This window comes from Rattus norvegicus, chromosome 1, assembly GCF_036323735.1.
Source record: "Rattus norvegicus strain BN/NHsdMcwi chromosome 1, GRCr8, whole genome shotgun sequence".
In the NCBI taxonomy this organism is placed as follows: domain Eukaryota; kingdom Metazoa; phylum Chordata; class Mammalia; order Rodentia; family Muridae; genus Rattus; species Rattus norvegicus.
The window spans coordinates 129,295,902-129,312,601 of record NC_086019.1 but is presented as its reverse complement, the minus strand read 5'-3'; the positions used below and the strand labels follow the sequence as shown (position 1 = coordinate 129,312,601).

The window sequence follows — 16,700 nt, the reverse complement described above, 5'->3', positions numbered from 1 at the left end:
ATTCGTCTGACCTAAGGAGTAGCTCTTTGATCCCTTTCCTCCTCAATCAGCTGGGGTTGGCAGAGTGCTGGTTTTCTGGAAAGACATTAATCGGCCCTAGGACTGAAATATTTGAGTTTAGTTTAATTGCAAGTCTATTTTTAAAGATGTTATAGCAGTTTTTATGTCCATAAATGCACATGCAATTGACCTGGAATTTTAATGGCTCTTACCAAGTTCCTAGTTTTGACTCATAAAACGAAGTGAGCAGCTGTAGTGAGGAATCATTTACACAACACGGGGACTGTTTGTTCTTTAAACTTTTTACTTGAGGACAGTTTATATCGAATTAGGAACTTGTGGGACTGGTTATTTGGTTATTTCCCTTGGACACATCATTTCCCACTTACTTTCATTGTGTCACATTGGGGATTTTTTTGTCTTTTGGTAAATAAGTCTTGTATTTCGGTGTAGTCAGGGGCTTGTTAGCTCTGGCTAACAATAAAGTCTTCCATGTTTTAGAGAATGATTTTTATGCTGGCTTTTCTACAGCCGTTTTTACTCCTTGTTATTTTCTTTTTAAAGTATCTTCTATTCCTCTCTGACAATTCTATGCACATATATGATGTGTCTTGATTATAGGCACTCTGACCTCCACCTCACACTTCCCCTGAACACCCCCTCACACTGTAACCCACTAATCTTGTTAGCTTGGTCTCCTGCAGGTAGCCATAGCGTTAGTGACATCATGGAGGCAAATGCAGTGTCGTATCCAAACGACGGCGTTTCATAGCACTCATTTTCACCCCCACCTCACATTTATTTCTGCCCCTTTCACTATCCTCTCTAAACTCGTGGAGAGGGATGGTCTAGGTGTTCCATTTAGGACTGAGCGTTTAACACCCCCCTACCCTCAGAACTTTTGCCAGCTTCCCACTGCAGAAAAAGCATCTCTAGCCAAGGCCAAAAGTAACACTGGCCTATGGTGTAATCCTAAATGTTTAAAAGGCAGTTCCAAAGGGACATTTAACAAACCAGTGCTAGATGGTTATGACATCCCCAGCCATGAGCGTTTGACCATGTTTGAAGTCCTAACTTCTTCCTTGACCTGACTTCCCCACGGACTCGGACTCAGATCCCACCAGAAAGTGAGCATGTTTAATTTTAAGCTCATCAATGATGATCAACTTCGTTGGTTTTCGAGAGATGCTCAACTTGACCTTCCTGGTCACGCTCTTGCCTTCCCTCCATCTCTGTTTTCTGTGTTAGCCTGTCTGCCTTTGCTTTTCTGCTCTCTTTCATCTCTCTGGGTGAAGTGAACACAGAACACTACAGTGTTTCCATTTTCCCCTCTTGTAAACCGATCAGAGCTGTGTGCCCTCCAATCATTGAGAGGCTTTCGTTGTCCTAAATTTCTATACTATTGCTGTGTGTTGGTTTTTTTCTTCGCCTCTCTTCTCCCCACATTATTTAAAGGAGAGATATTTCACCATTCAAATAATTGGGCTCTGTTTAATCCTCTTCTCCTGGGTGACCATAGGTGTGAGCTATGGAGACGGGAAAGGGGTGAGATATGTTGCAAGACTGCTTCTCCAAGTTTCTTTCCCTTCATTATCTCCAAGTTTAATCAATTGATGAGAAGATGCCTTGTGAAAATAGAACTTATTCTTTGGCCTCTGCCTTTTGGTGGCCTCCTAGCTTTGTACATCCCCTGTTGTTTCTATGCATAGTTCATCTTTCATGGTCTACTGTCATTTTTACCTGTACCTTCATTGACTTTTCTGTCCTCCTTTGCCTTGTGTCAGGACATAAAGATTTTTTATTGTAATAATTGGTCTTTTATCATCACCTGTCTTAGGTGTCTTTGGATGGCTCTCGGCTTTTCCATAGCTCTCTAAGGATGCTGGTGTAGTAGAGAGGGAGAAATCAAACACTGGGCCTGTAGACTACAGTCCTGAATTTGTTATAGGACTTGGTCACATAGAACTTGGAGTTCTTTCTTGCAGATTGTAGCAGCCTTGCAGGGATGTTGTAAATGGTCAGTCGAAAGTGCTTCCTGTGCACTGCAAGGAGTTCACAAGAAGTGCGGTCATCTGATGGGAGCTCAACCTCTGGACTGTTCACCTACACTCAGGTCTCACTGTGCTTGTATTAGTTGGGGCTCCTCTGACAGCACGGCCAGTGGAATAAATGGGTAAATAACATAGATGGAAAAATGAATGGATGTATAGAAGGATTTTAATCCAGCAACAAGGCTGCTCAGCCAGGGATCACACCCAAACATTTAGATCTGTGAGAGTCAACTGGAATTGCAGACATACAGCATACCTTTAATCCCTCTGGCTGGAACACAGACACATCCTCACTGCACACCTTTAAGATGAAATTGCTTGTAAAGGAAGCAGCCATGTTTGAAAGCGATATACAATTGAGGGGAAGACAAAGTGATGAATCAGAGAAAGATTTGACAGACGAGTCAGGGATAGGATATGTCCAACTCTCACACGAACAACACAGGAAGGAGAAGCAGGGAGACAGAGTCAGTCAGTTGGGAGTCTGTGTAATGAATGCAGGACAGCGGAGCTGAGTTTGCTCATGAGTTTATCAGCTCAATGCAGGTCAGCAGAGGCCGTTGAAGCCAGAGAATAGGAAGGAGCCAGAAGAGTAGAACAAATTTCCAGAGTTGGTTGGAGGCAAGCAGAGCAATTTCGTGAAAAGCTGAAAGAAACCAGATTGAATCGGTCATCTTACAGGGGAGTTTGTTGTTGTTGTTGTTGTTACTACACCATTAAACTTTGATCTGAAAGCTATTTTTGTATTTAATGTTTTCCAATCATCTGTGGTAATGTTTATTCCACTTTTTGACTGGCAGCTAAGCACTATTAATTCTGACACTCACAATATATTTTAGCAGATGTGTTTCATCAGAATTGATATTATTTTTCTCTCATTCAGTCATTGAATTAACCGAGTAACCCCTTTCAAGATTAGAAAAAACCCTCCTTCCTCTCTTGATCTCTCCTTTCCCTGCTTTCTGAAGTAGATCTTCTCCAGTCTCTCTTGGGCTTCCTTATACCCCACAGGTCTCCCCTGACTGGGTGGCTGGTTTTAGGTCATTTCATTACCTGCTGATCTTGCTTTCTCATCAACTCTCTTGGCAGGTCCCCTTTGGTTTTTAGAAATCTGTTTCTTCCTTCTGCTTTCCACAAAGGTGTTATTTATGGTCTTTTCTAAAGTATTTTATTCCATGTATGCACATGTATGCAAACCTGCATTCGTATCAGTGTGCAGTATATGTGTGAGCGCACTCACACACTCACACCACAGCACGTGTGGAAGTTAAAGGATTGGTCCTCTCTTCCTATCATGTGTGTCATATGGAAGGAACCTAATTGTTGGTGTCTGAATACCCAAGAGAAATCAAGTAATATAGAAGAAAGGTTTCTTTATCTCAAGGTCTCAGGGGGTTCAGGCCATGATCAGTTGGCCTCGCTGCCTTGGGCCTGTTGCTTGGCACCAGGGTGAGAATGAGCAGCAAGGAGTCCGTTTGATTCCTGGCTGGGAACTAGAAGAAAGAGACCAGAAGAGAAGAGACTGGGTCCAGATATCTTCCTTTAAGCGTGTGCCCCTGAGGACCAGAAGACTTCCAGCCAAGCCCTACTTCCTCTTCCCCCATATTCCCCAGTAACACACTGGAGACAAGGCCTTTGCCCCTAGACTGCAAGGCTAGTCCAGACCTGAACCTCAGAACCGACTGGCTTTGCCTGACTGATTAGGATCCTGTAACGGTTTTGTCTGGCCTCTGATCGCCACTTGGGAAAGAAGCTAGAACTGTTTGAGATTAAAAAGAGTTACACACCAAGAAAACAGAGGAAGAAAGAAGTAAGATCAACAGAGATATTGGGAAATAGGCAAAGTGGCTTCAGAGAGCAGCTACAGAGCAGCCAGGGCTCCATCTTTAACTCTACACCAGGCTGCAAACTAAAACCCTCTGGAAGGTGCATTCGCTTGTTCCTCCCGACGAAGATAAAACTTAATAGGTTCAACAAAAGTAGGCATATATTTGCCTATCTGAATAGACATGTTTGCAAAACACCCCACATGTCTATAAAAAAATTGGCACACATGTGGCTGAGATTGTGGCAATTCAAACTAATTTTAATCAGGGATAATAACCAGTTGTCATTTCCTTGGGCTTCCATCACCAAAGCAGAGGTAGCTCTAGAGGGACATAGATGTTTCTCTCTCCACTTGGAACCCCCAAATTAAAGAGAAGCCATCTTCAGACATCATCTGAGAACCTCTGCTGAGCAAAGAAAGTTTGAGGGTTGCTGTGGGCCAAGGGGCCAACATACAATTCCAGACAACTCTGTGTGTTCCCCACTTTAACACATGTGTCATAACTGAACAAACGTCTGTTGACTGCCTCTCTCAGTGTATTATGTCCCACCTCACCAAACAGTGGTCTGTCTCATCAAAGGGTTTATAGTCTCTTGGGTTATGGGGTTCGGACGTAGCTGTGAGTCCAGTAGACAGAGCTGACACTAACAGTGGATTGGGAATTGGGGGGCAGATCTATGAATTCTGCCCTGAGGGTCAGCAAAGTCCTGATAAGAGACAGGGGCTCCACTCTACCAGGCTCACCGCCTGACTTAGGGCTCAGGACCTTACCAGGACAGTCTCTGAGCCAACAATCCTTTTCCATGTCTGTTCTGGACCTGTTCTTCAGCGTCTCTCAGTGGAGTTTTAAAGCTAAGCTAAAACCATTGGAGACTCCAGCCCTCCTTTGAATAATGTTTTTCTTTAGCCAATAAAGTTACAGTAAGATAAAAATAAAAGGAAGGTTCAGCTAGGTGAGGTAAAGGAGGCTCAGTAGGTGAAGATCCTTGCCTCTGAGCCTGAAAACTGAGGTTCCATCGTTAGGACCCCCATGGCAGAGAGAACCAATCCCTTCAGGTTGTCCTCTGACTGACCTCCATGCTGTAGTCTGCAGGTTCACAGATGTACACACACACACACACACACACACACACACACACACACAATAAGTATAGTAAAAGAATATTTTGGGGTAGGGAAGGTGACACCTTTTTGGCCAGTAGCTTCTAGAATATGCAAGGCAGATAACGCATCTGATTGCAGCCTCTGTTTCCAGATCAGAAGAACATTCTCTTCAACACTCTCTGCCCATGGCCCAACATACATAAGCAACCCTTTTTTGTCCTTCATAAAGGAAAAAAACCTCTTAATCTTTTAATTGTTACTAGTGTGTGTCTGCCTGTTGTCTGTACAAAGGTGTGTGTGCAGTGGTGTGTGTACAGAATGTTTGTGTGATGTGTGTGTGGCAATCTGAAGACAGCATTGGGGAGTCGGTAGAAGGAGCCATTTGATTCCTGGCTGGGAATTGTAAAAAGGAGAGAAGAGCTTGTGTCCCAATCCGACCAGAATACTTCCTGTTGAGGGGCCTAGCAGTTGTCTCTTTCCACCTTAACTTGGGTTCTGGGACTCAAACTCGGGTCCCCAGACTTGCATGGCAAACGCTTTTACACTGAGCATGTCCCCAGCCTCCCACTAACTCCTTAACAACCTGAGTCCCCACCCTCACCTTGGAAAACAGCTCTCCAAGCCATCCCTTGCTGCCCCAGGCACGGGCGGTGCTTCCTGTGTGCTTCCTTTCTTCTGGCCAGCATTTAAAAGGCTGGGAGACAAACACCGGGACATTTTCCATCTGTGTTCAGCCAGTGCGTGAGGCCCGATGGCTGAGCTGTTGAGCAGTCTGTGCCAACCGCCTTTGATCTTTCTGTTCAGCCCTCTGGGACAGGGTTATGCAATGGCTGGCTGTGCTCCCTTGGAGCCTGGTTTGTGGTAATTTTGCCCAGACTAACACAAACAAGCAAGGAGCACCGCAGGCTTGCTGGACCTGTTTCTGTCAAATGCATAGAAATCGCTGCCGTTTGGTTCATGGTCTGCTCTCCCTGGCACCCATGAACACTTAGGCACTCTAGGTGCCCGTGCACCAAAAATTATAAAACCCTCAGTCCAAATTTCCACTCTAACCCAAGACCAGGTGGAAGGCTGCCTATGGAAGTGTTTGTCTACAGTACGCCCTATCTTGCCCAGCATGCATCTTGTCACGTGCTCATCTGCCTTCCGAGTACGTGGCCCTGTCTTCAGACTTCGACCGCTTCTGTCCAGGCACGAGTTTATCAGATTTCACTTGTGAAGAGATGTGTGGCGCTGGGCCCTAGAAGGAGGTTTAAGAACTTCAGTGCCAATTGCTTTCCCCTGTCCTTTGGGTCTAGTGAGGTTGGTGGTACACACACGCTTTCGTGTGGCTGGTTTTCTTCTACCAGAATGGTCACTGTGAAAGAAGCCTCTGCATCAGCGCCTGCCTCCAAGTTCCTGCCCTGCTTGAGTCCCTGTCCTGACTTCCTTATATAAACAGGGATGTGGAAGTGTAAGCCAAATAAACCCTTTCTCGCCAAGTTGCTTTGGTCACGGTGTTTCATCACAGCCATAGAAACCCTAATGAGGACACCGGCCACGATATAACATTTAGAAATGGTTCGGTAAAGAGTGAAGACTTTTGGTTTCATTTTTTAACAGTTTAGTATGTGTGTGGGGTATGCATGTGGTAAGCACAGGTACCCTCAGAGCCAGGAGCACAGGATCCCCTCGAAGCTGGAGTTACAGGCAGCTGTAAACCACCCAACAGAGTACTAGAGCCACACTCAGCAAGTGCTTAACCAGGGAGCCATCTCCCCGGCCCCAAGAGTGTATGGTGGATTGTGTTTGGAAAGAGCTGGGAGACAGCCGTGGTGATGATGCTTTGACAGCAGGCGACTCTAGGTTGTGGGGTCCGTTGGGTCCTAGTTCAACTCTTGGCAAACTTTAGATTTTTCTAGACTTAAAAGTTTAGACTAAGTGGGGAAAGACAGTCATTAGAAAGGAAAAGGGCTGCCAGAGAAATTGAGTGACTTCTCTAAGACAATTGCCAGAGGCTGAGGTCCCTCTCTCTGCCTCTTAGCTGTTCATGCTGCTCCATCTATAATGAAGAGGGAGATAAAGGCTAGAGATCATTCTGTTGGAAGGACCAGCACAGCACACAGCCTTTTCAGGATTTGGCGAAACAAGTGAAGGACAAGGTGCACAGCACCACCTTGTGGCCAGATGTGCTCACCTCTTAGCCATTGCCAGTTGCAAAGGCCAACTTTGCAATTACTGGTGTCTTTCCCACAGTTCTGCGGTTCTTACATGTTCCCGTTTGTGAAACACTGATTTCTGTTTATGTTTCTGGCCCCGTAGTTTTCTGTTATGGATTTTCAGTGGCTTTGGATAGACGAGCCCAAATAACAGATTTCTTCTCCCTAGAAACACAATTGAGTCTCAGGTTCTTTGATAGCCCCGAAGATGGAGGAAAGACTTAGTCTTATGTAGTTAACCAGAACCCATTTGCTGCCCGACAATAGCAGATCACCGGGATTTCTGACTTCCTCTTGTGGAAAAAAATAAGGAACCTGATCTGGGCGCACCACAGCAAGAAGGCTGGGCTGTTGTTTGCATGTGGCAGAGACTCGGGGTACAGAGGGGTGGATCCGTCTCAGAACAGAACCAAGGGAAGGTTTTACTGTTTTCATTGGAGGTTACTGTCCATGGAAATTGGAGATATCACTGGAAGTATGGATCCCTGTGTATCTCTGTAGGGGCCACACTTAGCTTTCTCGGGTTGACCTGAACTGGAAGCAGGGCCAAAAATTAGGGAAGCTATCTGTTACTAATATAGCCCTGGCCCGACTGTGACAGAGGAAATTGGTGAGCTCATTAGGTTGCTATGGAGATAACAGTGGTTATCTTGCTTCCTGGACTCTTTGCTAAGGGGGTGGGTTTCTTGGTTGTGTGCTGTGGACCAGAGTTCTGGATCTCCATTTGGTGGTGCCCAAAGTGTGGCCTGGCACAGCACCAGATGGCTGCAGACAGTGGCTGCCTAGATCACACAAAGTGAGTCAGGAACAGAGATCTCAGAGCCACATTTAGGATTCAGCCTTCTCCCTGTCTGAGAAAAGGACTTCCAAGCCTCAGTGGACCTCCTTTGGACCCAAAAGCCATTGCTGCTTCACTGCACCCCGGTGTGCAGCTCTCAAGGGTCGGCTCTGAGCCCACTGATAACCTCTGGAGGTGACTTGGAGCCATGAACAGATGATTTGTACAGAGCACACTCACCACCTCCTTGTGCCAGCTACCATGGAGGAAGCTGGGGAGGTAAGGTAGACACGGTCCCAGTTTCTCAGGGCAGGGCTCTAGCTGCAGTGGGTACACAGCCTCACTTGAACCTTTTATTCAAGGCCCACCCTAGGCCTAGACTCCCCAGACTTATGTGCTGTTCCTTGTTGTCCAACCACAGGCACTTTGTGTGAAATGGTCCCATCTTAAGTTGCCCTGGGTGGACCTCGACTGGCTCTTAGACATCTCCTGTCAGATCACAGAGCTTGACCTCTCTGCCAACTGCCTGTCTTCTCTCCCCTCCATCATTCCTTGGGGACTGATCAATCTGAAGAAGCTGAACCTCTCAAACAACCACCTGGGGGAGCTGCCCTGTGTGCAATCATCGGACGAAATCATCTGCTCCAGGTGGGCCCAGGAGTGTGACAAGGCCCTCTGTGTCCACCTGTCAGAGTCACCCCCCGTACAGGGTCCTTGGTTGGATTTTGTTTTGGAAAACTAGCTTGTGGCAGTAGTTAAAAGACTGCTCACTCTAACACTAGCTCACAAGACCACAGCTATCGAGATCTCTGACCCCTTAGGAGCCGGAGAAGTCTGAACCGAAGGTCTAGGCTAAGATTGTACACAGCCACGCAGAGCTGTTTGTTCAAAGTACCCAACTGTGTCCTCCTCAGAATTAGAGGACAGTGGCTAGAAGCTTCCCAGGCTGGTAGAAGTGTGTCCCCCAACAGAAATAACTGGGTGAGCCTGAGGAAAGGGTCAGTCAACTCAGCAATGTGGTGGTGCATGAACACTGGTCTCTGCCCGACTCTCCTAGAGCCCTGAGCCCTGCGGTGGCCCGGGAAGGGAGGGACATCTGTCAATTACTTTTCTCATTGCTGTGGCTAAATACCCTGATGACTTACAGTAGGAAGGGTTCATTCTCACTCACAGTTTGAAGGAGACAATTTAACGTAATGGGACAGGTATGGCTGAAGGGTCAGGAGGTAGCTGGTCATGATGCGTCTGTAGTCGGGAAGCAGAGAGACACAACTGCTTCTTAGTACTCAGCCTAGAACCCCCAACCCATGGGATGGTGCCACACATGTTCAATACCTTCCCATCCTAAGTCACCTGATCTGAATGGTCCCTCCAACACATGCCCAGAAGTGTTTGACAATCAAGATGACCCATTAGAGGACTGTACAGAATTTTTTTAAGGACCTGTAGCCACCAGGCTTCATTGCAGAAAGGACTTGAGCTGACTGCCATAGCTACGGCTGAGGCTGGCAAGGTTTCCCAGTGGGTAGAGGTGCTTGCTATCAAACCTGATGTCCTGGAATGTATAGCTGGCAAGAAAAAAAAGAACTCTTGAAAGTTGTGCTCTAACCTCCAAGGTGGTGCCAAGGCACACCAGGATAATTTTTAAAACAAACTGGGGATTTAAATGTTGTAAGAGACAAGACCGTTGGTAAGAGTTTGAGGTTAGTCCTTGAATCTCATAAATGAGTTTTTACAAACCCAAAATATAAAAAGCAAAGGCTACCTGCACAGGCTCCTTATCCTGGGTCAAATGGGTGGATTTGCAAGCCCTAAAAGCTTGCAGTCCTACTCCACGGGCTCTTGGCAGTCCCAGGGCACCGCTTGTTTTACAGGGATGGAGATTTTAATCCCTGGATGTTCAGAAGTATCAGGAACCACCAAAGTCAGATTCCACTGTGGTAACAGTTAACCAAACGAGTAAAAGGGCCCCAGAATGATCCCACTCAGTTTTTAAACAGTACGTGCAGAGAGAAGACACACGCCTTGTCCAGCAAGAGATCTTTAAGCACTGCTGTTACTCTTCTGATCCCTCCTCTCTGCCTCCAGGTTAGTTGAAATCGACATCTCCAGTAACAAACTGTCCCACCTCCCGCCTGGATTCTTGCACCTCTCAAAACTTGAAAGGCTGACTGCTTCCAAAAACTATCTGGAGCGGTTGTTTGAAGAAGAAAATGGTACGCATCTCCATCGATGACCCCTTGCCATTAGCCACTTTCTTGCCGGTGAGGCCTGGGATGCCTTTGACTGTGTGCACTCTTTTCGCCCCACAGCCACAAACTGGATCGGCCTGCGGAAGCTGGAGGAACTCGACCTAGCTGACAACAGACTGACGGAGCTCCCTGTCCAATTTATGCACTCCTTCAAGTCTCTCACCAATCTGAATGTCTCCAGGAACAGCCTCAAGAGCTTTCCAGACCCCTGGTCCTGCCCTCTGGTTCGTACCACACAAGCCAGAGTCGAGTTTGTATGCTGCTCTCTACACCCTCGCATGTCTCCTTCGGGGTTGTGCATGGCGTGCCTGCCTTATGCCATGGGTGTTCCTCCACATTGTAGCTGAGTAGAGAGGCCCACAGCATCAGGCTGTCTGCAACAGTAACTCCTGTGAGCCAGTCCACCTGCTCGGGATTAAGGGACACACTGTAGCTACTACAAAGTTTTGTAAAACAGCAGCTTGGCCCTGACATGGGATGACACACGGGATGGGAAGGTGGCTTGCTTTGGTAAAGCTTCTGCACAGAAGCATGAGTTTGATCCCCAAGAGTCCACAAAATAAAAAGGCTAAGTGTGGGTCTGGAGAGATGGCTGAGTAGGTAAAGTGCTTGCTGTGCAGACATAAGGACCTGTGATTAGGCTCCCAGCCCCCGTATAAATGCTATGCAAATATGGTGGCATAAATGTAAGCCCAGCACCCAAGAAGCAAAGACAGGATACCTAGGGCCAGGCAACCAGCTAGACCAACCATACTTATGAGCTCTGAGTTCAAGTGAGAGATCCGGCCTCGGTAAATGAGGTGGAAAGCAACAGAGAGAGAGACTTTACATCGGCCCCTGACCTCCGCATGCACACATGTGAGCACATATACATACATACATGTCACACACTTTAAAAAGCCAGGCATGACAACACGTGCCTATAATCCCAGCACTTGAGAGGTGGGGAGAGGAGAATCCCTGCAGTTGGCTGGTCAGCCCGTCTAGGCAGTTGATCAGCTCCAGCTCCCCTGAGAAACCCTGTCCAGCATAAAAGATGGTGGGGTGCGATTGAAAAGACACCCAACATTGACCTTTGGTCTCCACAAGTACACGTATGTACGCATGCCAACCCTGATACACACATACATACCAACAGATGCCAAAGCGGGTGCAGCGCTCCCGTGCATTGAGAAATGAGAAGACTCAGGCACCTGTCTCCACGGCTCTGCAGACTAAATGAGGGTTTTGTTTCTCGGGAATCTGGCTAGTTGTAGCGGATGAATGACATAAGGAATATTTGGACTTCGTTTCTGTTGGTTTCAAACCAAAGAGTAAGCATTTCTAGTTTGGCCGCGTACTTGGGGAAAGCAGTGTCCCTTTCAGAGCGTGGCTCTGAATTGGCCTGTTATTGCCCAGGACAATGGCCAAATGAGATAAAGGAAACTGTAAGCACATTGTCTCCCCTAGGAAACTCTGTCTCCGCCCCTGCAGGACAGGGCAAGATGGCAGACACGGAGAATGGGAAGCCTTCTTCTCACCCTGCACTGTGGCCCCAGAGCCTTGTCCCAGTAGCCTCTCCTCTGACATCAAATTTACAAACAGACTTCTGGGAAGCACCACACTCAGAAGCCTACTTACTATTCTCCCCCTCTCCTCCAACTCCTAGAAATGTTGTAAAGCCTCCAAAAATGCTCTGGAATCGCTGCCAGACAAAATGGCCGTCTTCTGGAAAAACCACCTCAGGGACGTGGATTTCTCCGAGAACTCTCTGAAAGCGGTGCCCCTGGGGGTTTTCCAACTTGATGTAAGTCCAATGGCCCTTCATTTCTCACTGTCAGCAGTGGTAAGAAGAATCACTTGGGGGCCGCAGGGAATTTATATGCCTTCTCTGAGTTTGTAAGACATGTAAGGAGAAAATGCGAAGGGTAGGTAGGTTCAGCTATCAGAGACATGCACGGTCTTAAGCAAAGACAGACGGGGGGAGAATGTTCAGCAGGGAAGAGCTGTGCCAGGGAAGGGCTCGTTTGCCTGGGTTAGTCAGCTTTTTATTACTGTAACGAACACCCTGAGACAACCAGCTTCAGTGTGAAAGGGGCTTGTCTTGGCTCACGGTTCGGGAAGTATCAGTCTGTATATACATCTACCATGTTGTTTTAGTGCTTTTGGGGCTGTGGTGAAGCAGTGCATCATGGGAGAACAAGCTGTTCACCTCACAACCTCACAGCCTAGACCTAAACTAACAGGGAAGCAGGAGAGGTGTAGTCCCAATATCTTCCTCAAGGGCACCCCAGCAATGAGCCTCTCCCAGGCCCCAGCTCTTAAAGATTCCTACCAGTAACTCCGGGAACCAGAGTAGATGACTTTATTGTTCCTTTAACATGTGGACCTTCAGAGAACTTCCTTGTCAAAACTCAGGACTTCCTAGTAGAACTTTTGATTTGCTTTTGGCTATAGTGAAGAATTAACCTAGAGCCTCACGTATAGCTCAAAAGAACTCAACCACTGAGCTCCAGGACCAGCCCTTCATGTCAAAACTTTGAAGCTTGCCAGACAGAGACTCCATCTGGCCTCCAGAGATCCCACTGAGCACCACAAACGTTGTACCTAGAGAGAGACTTTGTACCTACAGCAGTGTATCACGGCCTTCCTGGGGTCTTCAGGCAGGCTGCGAGGCCCTATGAGGCCCAGAACAAGGAATTGCTAAGTGTTCTCCAAAAGCATTAGGGAACTCCTGTAGGGCCCGGTGGTGGACTCATGGGCCACACTGCCTGGAAAATGTGACCATGTTTGAACACTCAGATACAGCCCCTGACCTTCCCAGACACGCTGCTCAGATCATCCAGAATACCAAGAGACAGCAAGCATTCCTTCAGTGTGCACATCTCAGAAAAGAGGGGCTATCGAGTCATAGACCCCCCCAAGCAAACACAGGACAAAGGAAGAGACCCACCAGTATTCACTCACGGTTAGGAGAAACTGGAGTGCTTCTGAATGGCCCAGGTCACTGGAACCCACAGAGGCTGGCTGGCCATGTGCTCTTCCCATTCATTTACCATGTCCCTGTTCTGAGTCTGTCTCTCACACCAGCACCTAGGGGGGATGGAGTCTCTTTGAATCTCAGCTCTATGTTCCGTGAAATTCCCCTGGTCTCTTTCTCCTCACTGGGAATTGAGCAGGACTTCATATCCTGGTCCAAGCCCTAGGCTAATCACTTGGGGAAGCTTTTTATAGAAATGCAGAGGGTGGCAATCATTCTGGCCGAAGCCGATCATGGCATCAGCCCTTCCATAAGGGAAACCAAAGCACATAAGGGGCCTAATGTGGTACAGCCATGTGGTGGGCCTCTTGGGCCTGACGACTGTAGGTGGATCAGTGATGATGTCACCAAGAGGCAAGGTATGTCTCTGCTGCTCTATTAAGAAAGACATTCTCCGAGTGAGTAGGGCCCGAGTAGGCTTGCATACAGCAAGGCATGGGGATGAATCATGTATGTGGAGATCCCATACTGTACAACTGAGGTCACTCCGTGGGCCTGCAAGTAGCAAGGCTCACAGGGATGAGTCCCCCATGTGGGGACCCCAGGGAACCCATACTGGACTCATGAGGACATGTGGCTAAGGCAGATCACCCATTGTCTTGTTGGCTCTCTGGAGCTGCCCAAGTGTACTCTCTGTGCTCTGGGAAGACACCACTAAACCATGACTCTTAAGAATCTTGGCCTCAGGCCTTTACGCCCCTTCTAGCCTACAGTTCTCATTGGCCTTGAGGGAAAGTCCAAATGCAGTGTTCATCTCTGCCTGAGAGGATTTGGGGAGTTTCGTAGGTAGAAGTAGGCTGGGATCTTTGGCTGTATGTTGACAGGGAGCCTGCTTGGTCATGACTACTTCTCCCTTTCCATGTTTAGCATCATCCTTCCCCGCTCTCCTCCCTCTTGCAGGCCCTCATGTTCTTGAGGTTACAGGGAAACCTGCTGTTGTCACTGCCACATCATGAGAAGTGGACCTGCAGACAACTCAAGACCCTGGACCTCTCCAGAAACCAACTTGGCAAGTAAGCAGGGGACCCCTTTATTCCTGATGTATATAGAACTGCGGATGGTGCCCCCATGTCCCCAGATATGTGTGTAACTGTGTTGAGCAGGAGGTGAGGAGCCAGGCTGCTGTATCCCACTTAGGGTGGAATGAAATTCTCCTGTGACAAAACCGTTATGGAGGCTGCAGGTCTAAGGCCAGGGTGTCATCGAGCCTGGTGTCTCCTGAGACCTCCCTCCTTGACTTGTTAAAGCATCAATGAAGTGGTGGCGCTCACTTCCTTGGGAATTTGGGAGGCAGAGGCAGGTAGATCTCTGAGTTCGAGGCCAGCCTGGTCTACAGATGGAATCCCAGGACAGCCAGGGCTACACAGAGAAATCCCATTCTGAGTAACAGATAAGAAAGTGGCCATCCCCATACATCTCCATGATCTTTCTCTTGACTTTTTTGTTTTTTATGACACCATCCTTATTAGACTAGGGCCCATCTTAAAGAGCTCATACCAACATAAGACTTTCTTAAAGACCCTGGTTGATAAATGTCCCTTATTCAAAAATGCTTAGGATCAAAAGGCTTTCAAGTTTTAGACGTCTCTGGGATTTTTGAAGTATTTGGTTATATCCCAGACATCCTGAGATGGGATCCAAAGCTAAATACACACTTACATGTATGTCATGTGTCCCCACCCACACAGCATTTTTGGCACACCCGACGTAGCTCTGAGGTCAGGTCTGGAATGTTCTCCTTTGAACCACACCAGCACTCTCAGGGTTAGCCTTTGTGGGGAGGGGGCACCTGGGTTCTAAACTTTTGGATTAAGGGTACTACTGTGTGACTTCTCCTGGGGAGAAAGGACCAAACATGTTTCCCCTTATGGGACACTTGGTGTCAGAGCACAGACGCAGTCCCATCCAGTCCAGCTTGAAGAAAGGATGACTGTGCTGGGGTTACTTTCAGGACTCTGGGTGAGTCAGGGGCGTCCCAAGCATAGGTGCCAATCCACAAACGCTGCATCCTGCCCACCTCATAGGCCGCTTTGCCAAAGAATCTCTTCTTCTCTAGCGACGGTGGCGTTACACAGCCTGTAGGGGCTGAGGGCTTATGAGTGGTATAATCTTCCCAAGCGTCCTGAGGTTTAGAAGTTTCTCTCTCCCCTCCAGGAAGAGGGAACAGGTACACAACGGAGTATTCCAACACATATTCCCAGTTCAGAGTCCAGAGCTAAGGATTCCAGGCAACAGCATGCAGTCGGGGAGCTGTATCTTCCATCTGTAATTGTTCCAGGCTCCCGAACATCCTGTCTCTCACCTCAGCCTAGACTAGAAGTCTATAAATTCCTTACCAGCTACTAGGTGAAATAAAATGTATCCACCCAATGAAAGGCGAACAGTTGAAAGTGAGCCCTGGAGAGTCCAGGCCCCTGGGGTCATTGGCTGGCAACAGTAACTCTGTAACTGCCGAGCAGAACACTCACCCAAAGGCAGATTCTCCCGTGGCAATGTACCAACCACCAGAACACCAAGTACAGGAGTGCCTGCACCTGCCTGAAGCTAGAAAACCTAAGAATGTGAGACTAATGCCTGTGGCCATTCAATTATCTTTTCTACTGGCTTCTTTCAGAAGGTACCTGAGTTCCCTCAGACAAACTGCAGGAAGGCCCAAGCACCTGCTGACAGAATTTACTGCCTTCTTCGTGGTTCTGTTTTATGTAGTCAGAGGTAATACACTCTGTGTCTTTGTCATTCGTGGCCTCAAATTTCTGAGTGTTCTTTTTCCCCCTCCACAGAAATGAAGATGGGCTTAAAACAAAGCGGATCTCCCTTTTTACCACCAGAGGGCGCCAGCGTTCTGGAACTGAGACAGGTTTGTGCTGGGTTGGGGAGACCTCGAGACATTTGTTGGGCTTTCCTTTCCCTTTCCCGATTGGAATTACAGAGATGTTCGTGGTCAGCTGAAAGATCTGCCAGTGTAGATGGTGACTGTTAACACATGTCCCTTGTGTGTGTCCCCATCTGGAGTCCAACAATGCTAATAGTTATCTGCCACGTACAGAGAACTGTCCTAAACTCTATACACAAGAGTCTCAGTCCTCACGGAAAGTAGGAAATGTCATCTATGATGCTCATGAGGAAACTGAGGCTTCACATGGGCCTCACTCATCATAGACCAGTGGTTCACAGGATAGACAGTTCCTCACAGGCTGGAAGCCATTTCAGGGTGCATCTGTGGTTGAGTCTGAGAGAACCTGGGCTTTCTAACTTGCTAGCAGTCATCTTCTCAGTCCACATGGTGGAGAGTCTCTCCTAACAGGATTCTTCCATCATGAAGAGCTTACCTTCATGAACTCATGTACACCTAACTGCTTCTTTCCAAAGATCCTGTCTCAGGATGGAGGGCCCGGGCTTCTGCATCAACTCAGTGTTCTTGACTAGTTCTGGTTCATGTGACAGAGCCAGACTTCTACACAGACTGTGGG

General features: G+C 47.7%; 1 protein-coding gene across 7 annotated transcripts in view; it reads left to right on the top strand.

Annotated features, from left to right (window-relative positions):
* Lrrk1 (leucine-rich repeat kinase 1) overlaps nt 1-16,700 on the top strand; it is a 135,403-nt gene that overhangs the window by 77,616 nt on the left and 41,087 nt on the right. For all 7 annotated transcript variants that reach the window (XR_010052148.1, XM_063262481.1, XM_063262476.1 and 4 more), the window contains 6 exons: nt 8,381-8,607; nt 10,048-10,175; nt 10,272-10,435; nt 11,860-11,997; nt 14,131-14,243; nt 16,011-16,087. Coding sequence is in view for 6 of the 7 variants with exons in the window: in XM_063262481.1 (XP_063118551.1) it covers nt 8,381-8,607; nt 10,048-10,175; nt 10,272-10,435; nt 11,860-11,997; nt 14,131-14,243; nt 16,011-16,087 (847 nt within the window). In the remaining variant the exon portion in view is untranslated. The remainder of the gene's footprint in view (nt 1-8,380; nt 8,608-10,047; nt 10,176-10,271; nt 10,436-11,859; nt 11,998-14,130; nt 14,244-16,010; nt 16,088-16,700) is intronic.